This window comes from Epinephelus lanceolatus, chromosome 12 (genome assembly GCF_041903045.1).
Source record: "Epinephelus lanceolatus isolate andai-2023 chromosome 12, ASM4190304v1, whole genome shotgun sequence".
NCBI lineage: Eukaryota > Metazoa > Chordata > Actinopteri > Perciformes > Serranidae > Epinephelus > Epinephelus lanceolatus.
The window spans coordinates 43,410,170-43,424,440 of NC_135745.1; the positions used below are offsets into that span (position 1 = coordinate 43,410,170).

At 42.5% G+C, this 14,271-nt stretch overlaps 1 protein-coding gene and 1 pseudogene across 3 annotated transcripts in view; one reads left to right on the forward strand and one right to left on the reverse strand.

The window, feature by feature from the left end:
* The window catches only part of dhx9 (DEAH (Asp-Glu-Ala-His) box helicase 9), a 33,751-nt gene continuing 19,480 nt past the window's right edge, over positions 1 to 14,271 (reverse strand). For all 3 annotated transcript variants that reach the window (XM_033650574.2, XM_033650575.2, XM_078173463.1), the window contains 10 exons: positions 8,494 to 8,567; positions 8,256 to 8,408; positions 7,536 to 7,696; positions 7,098 to 7,209; positions 6,232 to 6,393; positions 5,825 to 5,952; positions 5,509 to 5,738; positions 1,821 to 1,936; positions 1,233 to 1,433; positions 1 to 714 (listed from right to left, as the gene is read on the reverse strand). In XM_033650574.2, the coding sequence (XP_033506465.2) occupies positions 366 to 714; positions 1,233 to 1,433; positions 1,821 to 1,936; positions 5,509 to 5,738; positions 5,825 to 5,952; positions 6,232 to 6,393; positions 7,098 to 7,209; positions 7,536 to 7,696; positions 8,256 to 8,408; positions 8,494 to 8,567 (1,686 nt within the window). In that variant the 3' untranslated portion in view covers positions 1 to 365. The remainder of the gene's footprint in view (positions 715 to 1,232; positions 1,434 to 1,820; positions 1,937 to 5,508; positions 5,739 to 5,824; positions 5,953 to 6,231; positions 6,394 to 7,097; positions 7,210 to 7,535; positions 7,697 to 8,255; positions 8,409 to 8,493; positions 8,568 to 14,271) is intronic.
* LOC144465035 (uncharacterized) lies at positions 10,645 to 13,315 on the forward strand (annotated as a pseudogene).

Genomic DNA, 14,271 nt, shown 5'->3' on the forward strand with positions numbered 1-14,271 from the left:
TGTTTGAATCATTCCTCTTTTTTATTTTCACATTTCACACAGATTTTATTGTTTGTAAAAAAAACAAAACAGCAAACAGTTTGAGAGACGAGATAAAAACTGAACTGTTTACTGTGTGACTGACAGCAGCTCCACAAACAGAAGGGACAAGATCACATGTTGGTTTTAACAGCTCAAATAACAAGAGTTTCCATCTGTGTCATCATCATCATCATCATCATCATCATGTTCTCTGACCTGATAACTAACATTTGTCCTCACAACAACAACAACAACAACAGCAACAATAACAACGTGTGCGGTCACTAATCTTAAGAAAAAAAAAACCCAGATTACATCAACTCTCTTCATCACTTCCAGAGATGTTAATAACCTCCTCCATACCCTCCTCCTCCTCCTCGGTATCCTCCTCCTCCTCCCCCCCCTCTGTATCCTCCTCCTCCTCCTCCTCCTCTGTAGCCCCCACCTCCTCTGTACCCTCCTCCTCCTCCATAACCACCTCTGTATCCTCCTCCTCCTCCTCCTCTGTAACCCCCGCCTCCCCTGTACCCTCCTCCACCTCCATACCCTCCCCCTCCTCTGTAACCTCCCCCTCCCCCTCCTCGGTAACCTCCCCCTCCTCCTCCTCGGTAGCCTCCTCCGCGGTAGCCTCCTCCATCTCCTCCACCTCCGTCGAAGCGTCCCATCTTTGGAGGTCGTGGACCGTCTCCCATCCTGTGAAGAGAAGACGGAGGAGAATCAGTGACAGTGAGCTGACGTTAGCTGGTACGTTAGCCTGAGAGCGTTTCACCAGACCTCTGGGACCAGTTGACCCAGTACAGTGACATGCAACAGTCTGGCCACCCCGAGACACTGGAGCTGTCAGACAACTCTTCCCAGGATCTCAGACATTAATGAGCTCGTTAGGGCTCTGGCTTGTTCATCGTTAGCACACCTGTACAAATACGACCTTCACGGACGAGTCATCTTCAGTTCATCTTCTGCTCACTTAACACTCACAGTAAAAGAAATTTTGACCAGAGATGCCCAAACCTTTTTATGCCACTGTATGTAGACAATAGCAGCTAATGTTAGCTAACGTTAGCTAACGTTAGCTAATGTTAGCCTGACAGCGTTTCAACAGACATCGCTAAATGGTTAAACTCACAGATCAACTATTCAAGGAGTTCAGTGTCACCCAAACCACAGAAGTGTGTGTGTGAGTGTGTGTGTGTGTGTGTGTGTGTGTGTACCTCTGGTTGCTGGCCATCATGTTGAGTCCAGCTGCGGATGGTTTGGACATGAGTCTGATGAGGTTCAGCAGCTGCTGGTTGGTCTGGTCCATCTGTCTGATGTATTCTGGGTCTTTGGTCACTTCCACCACCAGAGCCTCCAGTCCGGCGCGCAGGGCTGCGATACCACCCGCCACCTCGTGAGGAATCCTCAGCTTGATCCTGCACACATTATTGTGAAAGGTCATCACTCACTTCCTGCGGGACACTGAGTCCTTAGGTCGGTTTGATGACAATCATTAAATATCATCACATGTAATTACACTCAAACTAACGGCCTCTACAAACGAGACTAAAATATGAAACCAAAATACTCAATATTTGCTGACGAATCTTTGTGTCCAACGTTTCAAACCAAGACCCCCCAGATGACTCGTTACGTGCACTGTTGCTCAGATATAAAAACATTTGATATCTTTACCTCGTTGCCATTTTTCATTATTTTCTGATGTTTCAAAAACCAAACGATTCATCCATCAGCTGAGAATTCACTCCGCAGATTAGTGTGATAATAAAAACACGTCAGACTTTCATCGTGTGTTTTCTCACCATTCGTCGAGCTCCACGATGTCTCCGTTGGAGTTGATCTTCTTGCAGGCGAACAGCAGCAGCTGCAGAGGACTGACCAGCGTCATCCCTTTAGCCGAGATCGCTCGGGTTCGAATCTGAAACAGCACGAACACACTCAGTCACGTCACAGCCGATCTCTCATCAACACCGAGTCATTTTTCATTAAGGACGTGAGATTTATTCAAGGTTACTGTGTGTCTTCAGAAATGAGGTGTTGCACAACTTTGGTACAGAAGTATTTTAAATTACAGGTATCAGTTTGTAAAAATCAATATTTATGAATCACATTTTAGAGGAGTAACCTGTGGTGTCCCGCAAGGTTCAGTATTTGGAGTTGTTTATATTATATCTAAATGATATCTATGAGGTATCTAACATGTTGAAATTTGTAACATTTGCTGATGATACAAACTTATTTTGTTGAGGTGAGGACATGAAAGAGTTTTTAAAAACAGTAGAAAGGGAACTGATCACGTTGAGAAAATGGTTTGCTGTTATTAAGTTCTCACTACATGAAAATGAAACAGAATTTATGGTGTTGGGTGGCATCAGGGCTGCTGGGAAATAAAACTGAACTTAAATGGTGTTGAGATTGAAAGAGTATGTGCAACAAAACTTTGGGCGTGATTATAGATCATAAACTTTGTTAGAAGCTTCACATCGAACATACTGAACTATCTACATCTATTTCTGTTCTTTGAAAGACACGGGAGCTGTTAAAAGCTTGTGTTTGTGTACATTGTATTGTTGCCTTGTATCTCCATATCTGTCCGACTGTGCTGAAATATGGAGAAATGCATATAAAATAAAAACACACCCTTTAATTAAACTTGAGAAAAGAGCCCTCAGAATAAAACATAAAGCTGATTATCAACTGTCTATGGCATCAGGCATCTGTGAGTGTCCACACTGTGTATTTAAAAACACTGGAAACACTTTTTCTAGTTGTGAACAAAAACCTTCCTGTCTGTGTTGAATTGTTTTAGATTAAAAGAAGGAAATTATAATTTAAGAGGTTTGTTTATTTATGAAACACGTAAAGTGAGAATGTAAAATACAGATGTGTTTCAGCGTTGGTCGTCAAACTGTGGAAGGGACTCAGCGCTGAGTTGAAACTGTGATTAAAATGTCAAAGATCTGAGTATTATAATTTAGAGTATGATGTATTTGATTATTTATTTCCTTTCTTTGGTTGATTGATTTATTGTTGTTTATCCTTTGGTTGATAAAGGAAAGGCAAAAATGAGCCGTGCTCTTCAGCCTGTTCCTTTTTCACTTGCTGACTGTGAGAAAATTTCTTTGTTTCTCCTGATGTGTGACCAAAATAACAATTATGTATTCATTCATTCATTTACTGCCCTGGAGATGGCAGTTAGTTTTGACATGTTCAGTGAGTGAGAGAGCTGCGATAAAAGATTTAAGGTTTTCTATAAAATGTGGTCTTTCATGTCTTTTATGAAGATTTCAAATATGTTATTTATAGCTATTGATATTTTCATCATTCTCTTAAAACAAAATGTTTCCCATTCTGTGGTTTTTAGGTCTCTGACAGCATCACTGTTCACCTCGAGAATTAATGACAGACACATAACTGATGTCAAAGTGTTTCATGAACAAAGAGAGACAGAGAACACAAACAGCTCCTCTGTTGAGTTTCTTAACTTACGAACCCTGATTCTAAAAAGTTGGGACACTGTGTAAAATGCTGGAGTACTGTACAAAGACATTTAATGTTCAAACTGATACACTTTTTTTGTAAATACACACTGAATCTGATGCTGCAACACATTATAATAACAGGCTGTGTCTATGGAAGCGTTTATTTCCTGAGGCCAGCGTATTTTTTTTAATGCCCTGCAGCAATGGGAGCACCATGTATTTACGCTACGCTACCAACACTTGGATCCTGCACAGAATTGGGCGTTTTGTTTTGGAGCACCAAGAGTTGAAAAATGTTTAACTTTGGCTCATAATGTCACTTCAGCTGTTCAGTCACAGTGGAGGAGGGACAAATACCACGAAGACAAACCGTCACATCTGACACGTAGAAGAGCTGAACAACAACAATGGAGGAGAAATCTGTTAACAGACTGTATGTTAGGGGCGTAACGATCCATCGATCTGGACCGATATAACAATTCAATGATCAACGATCAAGTATCATCAATGAAAAGTGACTCTACCCATATCAACTTCTTCAGGTTACGCTTTTATTTTGAAAGTCTGTCACTGTCAAACAGCAGCAGGCAGACGGCGAGCAGCCCAGAGGAAGACGATGAGGATATTTACTCAGGAATAAATCAGCAGTGGAAATAATTTGATTTTGGAGAAAAAATGGTCGACAGACAGAACACATGGCGTATGTGAACAATGCCGTTAATGAGATAAAACACGACGTAGCTGCTTGGACGACATGTCGCTCCGCTAACTTCTCACTGCAGCAACATCAGCTGCTGTTTGAACAATGTTCGACTGAAAAAATGTGCAGGCTGAAATTCACCTGAGCTGTTCTGTGAGGAGACGCAGAGACTTAAACCATCGAGGAGGAAGAAAAATAATGACAGTACATGTAATTTGTTGAGAATGAGTAGAGGGTTTAACTGCCACAAATATTATTTAATATGTTTTGTTTACATATATTATTTAAATGGTTTATTTCCCTGAATTTCGATTTTGGTTTGTATAAGGACTGCAGAGGTACTGGGTGTGTATTGTGTTGCGCAGGGGACGCTTTTGGGTGTTGCGCATGATGTTTATATGAGATGCTGCGGTTGTAATCTCCTCCAAGAAGGAGTTGAGAGCGGAGAAAGTTAAGAGTTTAAGGTACATTTCATTATCGGACAAAAGAAGAAGCAGTAACTTTTATTGTCGTTTTTTGAAGTTTTCATTTTTATATTTTGCTCAAGTGGACTCATTCCCTCTCGGGTGTGTGCAGCCAGCGAGGTATGTTTCATTTTGGGATTTACTGTATGTTTATTGTGCATTTTTACTGTCATGTTTCTACAGCGTGTAAATAATATTAATATGTTGTCATTCTGTAAATTGTCATATATTTGAACAGTTTGATGGTGGATTTGATGACGGTGATGAAGGGCGGAGAAATGAAAATAAATCCATCAGTAACTGAAAACCAATGGTGTCGTTTAATTCCCCGAGGGAGTGATAGAGGGAACAAACTCTGCTAGGCGCTAGGCTAATGTGTGACGAGCTAAAAACAGTAGTTTAGTCTGTGAAGCCCGACACTTGTTACTGAGCTGAATCTGAATCTGTTGTTAAATTATATTTTTTGGAGCATTTCACACTTTCCGCTATCTTTTGTTGCTCCGGTCCAAACAGTATTATAACGTGTTGCAGCATTAAAATCAGACTGAATGTATTTTTACAAAAAACAATTACGTTTATTTAAAGTTTAAAGTTTTAATTTATTTAAACATTAAATATCTTCGGAGTGGATTAACTGAACATACGCTGAAAAGAATTTACAAATCATTGATGTATTTCAACATCCAATATATTTATTTATTTTTGTTATTAATAAATTATTCCTTAAAGTTTCTGAAGAAAATAATATCTGACGATGGAACACAGCTGCTTTATTTCACCTTTTTAAATGAAGTTATCCAAAAATATTACACTTCACTTTGCTGTGAGGATGACCTCTTTTTACCTTCTCACTGAAGACGAAGAACGGGGATGGGTAGGTCATGTCGTGGCTGCTGAAGGGGCAGTTAACGGAGGATTTGTGGATGAGGGCGTTGCGCCCCTCGGTGGTCAGGATCTTCCTCTTCTCTTTGTGGTAGCAGACATTCGGGTACGAGCCGAAGGTCAGCAGAGAAACCACCACGTCCAGGTTGTTGTCTGGTCCCACGGTGTTGAACATCTGAGTCATCAGACACTCTGACGGGGACACAGGAGGACAGAGACGCCTTAACATTACTCTCATTAAAACAGGCAGACGCTCCCTCTGAGGTGCGTTCACGTACCTTCAGGGAATCCTGCGTTGACCAAGATCTCTTTCAGCTGGACTTTGGCCTCCCAGGTCATCCTCAGAGTCGACATGTTGAGACGTTTGTGTTCACAGAAACGGTTTTCTGCTTCCTCGCCGTTAACCCTGAACAACAACAACACGGGGTTAATATCTCTTCTGCTCAGAGAGGATTAGTGCTGTTCGATGCGTTTTTAAAAAATACCTGTGAAGGTGGAGTCGACCTTCATCAGCACATTACTGCATCTAAGACTATAACACCACCTGCTGCAGTTTGTCTCATGTTACCAACGTGCTCGTGGCGTGCACGTTCACGGGGACTTTCTTCTGATCTGGAGCTGCTATTTTGTAAGAACTGAACTAAACTTACAGTGAAAACAAACTACATGATAACAGCTGACCGACCTGACGTCGTCCCAGGCCTGGAAGACGGACAGCAGGGCCACGTGATCGGAGAAGCGGCTGCCGGCAAAGTTTCTGTGGACGAAGCCGAGACGTTTTCCCTCGCTGACGAAAGGCTCCGGGAAACACGAGGCGGACGAGATGGTGCACATGGCATCTCCAACACTGGAGGGGGACACATTTTTTATTAAAGGACACAGGATGTAAGATGAGACATCAGAAGAAGACATACAGAGGAAAGACAGAAGGAGAAGAACAAAAAAAGCAGACAGAAGAAGACATGCCTCCAGGAGAGCTTCTCCCTGTGGCCACTCGCAGTATTGCAGCAAAATAAAATTGCTTTTATGGTATGACTGTTGTTTCCACTTGTGTCACATTGAACTTTGTAGTTGTATTTTATTGTTTTGATTCGTTGTGTTAATGTTTGTTTTTCTGTCCTATGTTTTAATATTCTATCTATTCTTGATGTACAGCACTTTGTTTCAGCTGTGGTTGTTTTCAAGGTGCTTAAGAAATGAAGCTGGACTGGATAAAACTGACAGGACACTTCTGACTGCAAACAAGCTCAGTGATGATTCTTTCTGTCGTGAGTTTTTGATCCATGGAGGTCAGTTAGTAGGAAACTTTCCTCAAGCCAAGAACAGCAATTTAAAAATCTGTGATGTCATCATAGTGTAAAGTCTATGAGCCAAGAGGAAACTCATGGGCGGAGCCAGCGGGAGAGACACTACTGCGCAGACTCAGTGGGCCACACGCCACAGAGCAACTGGAATGAATGAGCGCCATCTTGACATCTGGTATCTAGTTATTATTACACATCTATGAAAGAAAAAGAAGAAGAAGAAGAAGAAGGAGGAGGACAAACTGACTGGAAGATGCAGCCCATGATCATCATCTTCCCCAGCCGAGGTTCGATGGGCAGTCGAGCCAGAATTCGTCCAAGAGGAGTCAGTTCATCGTTAGAGTCCAAAGCATCCAGCTCTGACACACAAACAAACACACAGAGTAAAAATGTTTATAATTAAAAACAAAACAAACCCTCTGAAACATTTCTGATGTTTATTCCATTTCTAAGATATAAAAATTATCATTTATAAAATCGCTTTGTGATTATTTATGAGAGAAGGTTTGAAAATTCAGTTTGACTTATTTCTGCGAACTTAACGAGCTGAAAGTGTTATTAAAAAGGGCTCAGATGTCTTTAACACAGACCAGAGTTTCAGGGTGGTCCAGTTATAATGCAGCCACTGTCGTGTGTGTGTGTGTGTGTGTGTGTGTGTGTGTGTGTGTGTGTGTGTGTCTTGTACCTTTCAGAGTGTGTTCAGCCTCAATGACAGCGTCCAGCGGCGGTGGCTCGATGGCCTTGGACAGGAAGTGTCCGATGGCTCCGAGTCTCAGCAGTTTGATGCTCAGAGCGACTTCATGCAGCGGAGTCCTGAAGATCTCTGGAGTCATGTGAGTCTCCAGCCTGCACACACACACAACACACACGTTTGTTAGGTACAGTCGGGCTGCTGTAAACATTTCCAATCTAGTTTGATATGAAGCCGAACACAGGGCCGGACCACTATACCGGATCTTTACCAGGTGTCCCTGCTCGCAGTGGAACGTGACACCGTGTCCTGACAGCAAACAAGCGTCAGACTGTGGCGTCACAGTTTTTCAGTTTTCATGTCATGTCTCCTCTCATCACATAAAACACGCAAGCCTTGTTGTCAACAAACATCTCGTGCACCGCTTTGCCTCTCCCACCTCGACTGACATGTGATCTCCTCCATGTTGGTGACATCGGCCCACATGTTGGATTTAGTGCTGTGATGTCATCGGCACAGGTTGATGATGTAGGAGACTTAAAATTTGCAAGAACGTGTCATGAGCCGGTTTAGCTCGTACACCAGACCAGAACGGCAAAACCTGAACTTTTACCCAACTCTAGTGTTAGGACACGATCAACAACACAACCTGGTGCAGACTGAGGAGGAGTAAGGAGCAGTGAGGAGGAGCGAGGAGGTGTCGGGGGGTCTTACCTATCGAATCGAGCGCGGCTGCAGAGGTGGAAGCAGAAGCCTGGCCGCACTCTGCCAGCTCGACCCTTCCTCTGCTCCAGGTTGGTCTTGGAGGCCCAGACGGTGGCGTAGTTGGTCATGTTGTTGTGGGAGGTGAAGAGCTTCACCTTCTGCCTGTCAGGACACCAAACACACATCAGACCAGTTTGATCTTTAAACTGGGAGGTGGTCAAATCCCACTCTGACCTCACATGCTTACTTGCAGGAGTCGATGACGTAGACGACGTCGTTGATGGTGATGCTCGTCTCTGCGATGTTGGTGGACAGAATCACCTGCAGGTTAAACACATGGATCATTAAATATTAATAACTCTTCTCTCCTGACGACAGGTCGGCCGACGCTGGAATATTTAGGGCCAATAAGAAATCTGAAAACACACCCTGACACTCCTGCGCAGCAGCTTCCTGCTACTTATCAAACAGCTGATGTGGTTTTAAAAACTGAGAAGTCCAGAGTGGATTTATTTCAGACAGGGAGAATATTCGTGCCAGCTTCTCTTTAAAACACAAAAACTACAAACCATGTCAAAAATAGATTAAAAAAAAAAAAAACATGATAAAAAACCAAACACTGTGTTTTTGTCTTCTGGGAGTTTTTATGAACAATTTGCAAAATTTATAATGTCTTTGTGTCCTCCTTTTGACTTTCCTCTAGTTCGGTCAGTCCACCATACTGCATCGCTGCTTGTCTCAGGCGGTATAGATGAGCAGAGACAGTTTCATTTGCATCCTGCTTAACCGCCACCACTTTTCCCAGTCCAAACGAACAGGGAACTCCATTTTCAATCTTGTCATCAGCCGAAGAACAATGTCTCTGTAAGCAGCGCTGATTCAGAGAGGCCAGCTGCTCCCTCTGGTTCGTGGTGTTCAACATACGGTGGAGGCCGTTCAGGTTGTGCCGAGTCGAGGTCCGAATACAGCTTTGGGAAACCTTTGGAGCCCTGCCTATGCTTGGCTTACCTCACCCAACTACTAAAAGCTGACCAGTCTGTCTGAAACTTGACCTTACTTCTAAACTTCCAATCCCCTTCTTTCTACAACCCCTGGCAAAAATTATGGAATCACCAGTCTTGGAGGATGTTCATTCAGTTGTTTAATTTTGTAGAAAAAAAGCAGATCACAGACATGACACAAAACTAAAGTCATTTCAAATGGCAACTTTCTGGCTTTAAGAAACACTAAAAGAAATCAAGAAAAAAAATTGTGGTAGTCAGTAACAGTTACTTTCTTAGACCAAGCAGAGGGAAAAAATTATGGAATCACTCAATTCTGAGGGAAAAATTATGGAATCATGAAAAACAAACAAAAAAAAGAACACTTCAACACACCACTAGTACTTTGTTGCACCACCTCTGGCTTTATAACAGCTTGCAGTCTCTGAGGCATGGACTTAATGAGTGACAAACAGTACTCTTCATCAATCTGGCTCCAACTTTCTCTGACTGCTGTTGCCAGATCAGCTTTGCAGGTTGGAGCCTTGTCATGGACCATTTTCTTCATCTTCCACCACAGATTTTCAATTGGATTGAGATCCGGACTATTTGCAGGCCATGACATTGACCTTATGTGTCTTTCTTCACGGAATGTTTTCACAGTTTTTGCTCTATGGCAAGATGCATTATCATCTTGAAAAATGATTTCATCATCCCCAAACATCCTTTCAATTGATGGGATAAGAAAAGTGTCCAAAATGTCAACGTAAACTTGTGCATTTATTGAAGATGTAATGACAGCCATCTCCCCAGTGCCTTTACCTGACATGCAGCCCCATATCATCAGTGACTGTGGAAATTTGCATGTTTTCTTCAGGCAGTCGTCTTCATAAATCTCATTGGAACGGCACCAAACAAAAGTTCATGCATCATCACCTTGCCCAATGCAGATTTGCGATTCATCACTGAATATGACTTTCATCCAGTCATCCGCAGTCCACGATTGCTTTTCCTTATCCCATTGTAACCTTGTTTTTTTCTGTTTAGGTGTTAATGGTGGCTTTCGTTTAGCTTTTCTGTATGTAAATCCCATTTCCTTTAGGCGATTTCTTATAGTTCGGTCACAGACGTTGACTCCAGTTTCCTCCCATTTGTTCCTCATTTGTTTTGCTGTGCATTTTCTGTTTTCAAGACATATTGCTTTAAGTTTTCTGTCTTGACGCTTTGATGTCTTCCTTGGTCTACCAGTATGCTTGCCTTTAACAACCTTCCCATGTTGTTTGTACTTGGTCCAGATTTTAGACACAGCTGACTGTGAACAACCAACATCTTTTGCAACATTGCGTGATGATTTACCCTCTTTAAGGAGTTTGATAATCCTCTCCTTTGTTTCAACTGACATCTCTCGTGTTGGAGTCATGATTCATGTCAATCCACTTGGTGCAACAGCTCTCCAAGGTGTGATCACTCCTTTTTAACTGCAGAATAACGAGCAGATCTAATCTAATGCAGGTGTTAGTTTTGGGAAAGAAAATTTACAGGGTGATTCCATAATTTTTTCCTTGGAATTGAGTGATTCCATAATTTTTTCCCTCTGCTTGGTCTAAGAAAGTAACTGTTACTGACTACCACAATTTTTTTTCTTGATTTCTTTTAGTGTTTCTTAAAGCCAGAAAGTTGCCATTTGAAATGACTTTAGTTTTGTGTCATGTCTGTGATCTGCTTTTTTTCTACAAAATTAAACAACTGAATGAACATCCTCCAAGACTGGTGATTCCATAATTTTTGCCAGGGGTTGTAAGTCTGTCAAACTCACCTCTGAAGCCTCGAGCTGTTTAACACTCAGGCTGCCTGTTCTCAGGAAAGAGCACTTATTGACCCACAGATCTAACTGAGCCACGCTCTCCTTTCCATAATTAATCTCCATAAATCTCACGTTGGGAGCGCCATAATCAGGCTCAGTTTTCCCTTTTGAGGTATTGCTCTGTCCAGATCCCACTGTAATCAAACTCAATCAAAGTTTTCTTATTAGAAGTAAATCAAATTTGTGGAAGCAAAAATCAATCTCAAAAAATGCACAAACTTATCACTTTAAAGGAATTTTTTTTCCCTTTTACCCGAAAGCACGCACGACTTGCAAAAAGGAAATAAGGAAAAAACAAAAACGCGCTTCACTCACTCTGTGTGTTCCACTTTGATAGCGAGTGGTTTTCAGTTGTTGATCTGTCAAATGCTTTTTTTGACTGTTCCAGTACACCAAGAGTCAATTCTGGTTTGCATTTTGATTTGAAATTCTGCTTTGAGAGATAGTTTGGAAACTCCTGTACTGCCTAAAGGAAGTGCTTTGTTGCAGTATGTTGATGACATTTTGGTTGCGAGTGAAACCAGAGAGGGCTGTGTTAAAGACACTCTCGCCTTGCTGACTCATTTGGTTGAACAGGGCCATAAAGCCAGCCTGTCAAAGCTACAGTTTGTTGTATAAGAGGTCACATTCCTGGGTCATGTGATCTCTTCCTAATTATGCTGAAATTGAGGCACCATTAGCAGCAATTGTTCATGGGAAAGGCCTGAAACCATCTGATTGTGTCATTTGGACTCCTGACACAGAGAAATCTTTTGTTGATTTGAAACTTTCTTTGCAAACACCTCCTACAATTGGACTGCCTGACTGTACACAACCATTTACCCAGACTGTTGACGAAAAGGGTGGGTACATGACTTCTGTACTGTTACAAGAACACGGGGGGAACAACGACCTGTAGCTTATTTTTCATCTAAACATGATAGTGTTGCTGCAGTTGACACACATGACTGTGTAGCTGTGATAAATTCTGCTTGCTCTCCCAGGCCAGATTTGAGAGACACACTGATTGCCAACGCTGATTTGAATTTTTGTAGATGGATCAGCTTCAAGAGACCCTAGCACTGGTAAAAATGTTTCAGGTTTTGTCGTCACAACACAGCAGGAGACAGTGATCGAACATCCTTTGTCATCCTCACATTCAGCTAAAGCGGCTGAATTGGTGGCTCTGACAGAGGCATGTAAACTGGCAGAGGGCAAATCTGTAAATATTTACACAGACAGCAGATATGCTTGGAGTGTGGTTCATGATTTTGGACAAATTTGGAAGAATAGGGATTTCTTAACTTTAACGGGGAAAACTATTGCTCATCATATGTTGTGTCTGCTCTTTTGGATGCTGTGCTGCTGCCAAAACAAATTGCTGTGTGTAATGTGAAGCTCACACTAACACTGCAAAAGCGGCCTCAAAGCTGCCGTTGTTTTTAGCCTTGCATGTCGCCTCACTAACCCCTGCTTCTACTCCTACAGTCGTGGCTACGGCTGAGATAACAGACCTGCAGATAAGGGCCTCTCCGGCGGAGAAGGCCGTTTGGAAAAAAGCAGGATGTACTGTGGATGTTAAAGTGTGGACGGGCCCCGATGGCCTGCCCTGTCTCCCTCGCTATCTTTTCCATTTCTTTGCTAAATTGACACATGGTTTGGACCACGTGTCAAAGGGGGGAATGGTTGATGAGATACGGAGATACTGGTTTACAAGAGGGTTTTCCAGTTATGCCACAGAGTTTTGCAAAAGATGTGTGATCTGTCCTCCTATACTTCATAGTATACCTTTTTATACTAATACTTTTGATCACTTGCAAATGGATATCATTGAACTAACAGCTAAACCAAAAAAAAAACGTTTGTTTTGGTGATTGTGTGCATGTTTTCAAAATGGGTTGAAGCTTTTCCCACAGCTAAACAGGATGCAGCAGCAGTGGCGAAGGCTTTGATGACTCTGATAATTCCCAGGTGGGAAATTCCAATTGGTGAGTTGGTGAGTGTTGATCTGACACATATCACCCAGCCTCTGGAGGGGCATTTGAGAGAGAAAACGCAACTTTGAAAACAAACTTGTGAAAGTGTGTGAGGAGACTAAGATGTCATGGACAAAAGCTCTTCCTATTGTATTGATGAACATGAGGGCTAGAAGGAGGAGCAGAAATGGATTCAGTCCATTTGAGAGTTTGTTTGGCAGACCTCTCAATACTGGGATTGGGCCCGTTAAAAGGCAGTTGCCAGACACTGGTCACTGCGAGGAATAAATGTTACGATATTGTGCAACCTTGTCCTCTGTTTTGTCTGAAATCCACCAACAGGTGAAAGCTGCCCTGCCCAAACCAGCAGAAGGGAAGCTACATGACCTCAATGCAGGCGACTATGTTGTGGTGAGAGATCTGAGATGAAAGAACTGGAAAGCTCGCAGGTGAAACGGTTCGTTCCAGGTGCTTTTGGTGACAGAGACAGCAGTCAGTAGTGATGGGTATGGATCGCTCAGACAACATGTCTGGGTGTGTGGCAGACATGTTCATCAGGCCCTTCAGCCTGGATGGTGTGGCAGGTGCTACTTGGCTAAGTTGCTGCCTGCTGTGACTATTGTTCCTGATTTGACTCATTTTCACACAGACTATGATCACTACTACCCACCACACAGAGCAAGATGAGCTGTGGTAAGGGTGCCCCCTGTGGAGAAGGGTTTTGGGGGTTTCCTGCGAAGGTGGGGAACAGTAAACAATGCACACAAGATTGATGCTGTAGCTGTGGACTTGGAAAATCTCACAGGCAACGTGGCTACAGGATTCGGCTCACTCACACCAGCAGTACAGGGCCTCAGAAATGCGGCTCTGCAGAACAGGACGGCTATGGATTTAGTCCTGACTAGCCAGGGGGGGTTTGTCACATTGTGGGTAGTGATTGGTGTACATACAGTACAGGCCAAAAGTTTGGACACACCTTCTCATTCAATGCGTTTTCTTTATTTTCATGACTATTTACATTGTAGATTCTCACTGAAGGCATCAAAACTATGAATGAACACATGTGGAGTTATGTACTTAACAAAAAAAGGTGAAATAACTGAAAACATGTTTTATATTCTAGTTTCTTCAAAATAGCCACCCTTTGCTCTGATTACTGCTTTGCACACTCTTGGCATTCTCTCCATGAGCTTCAAGAGGTAGTCACCTGAAATGGTTTCCACTTC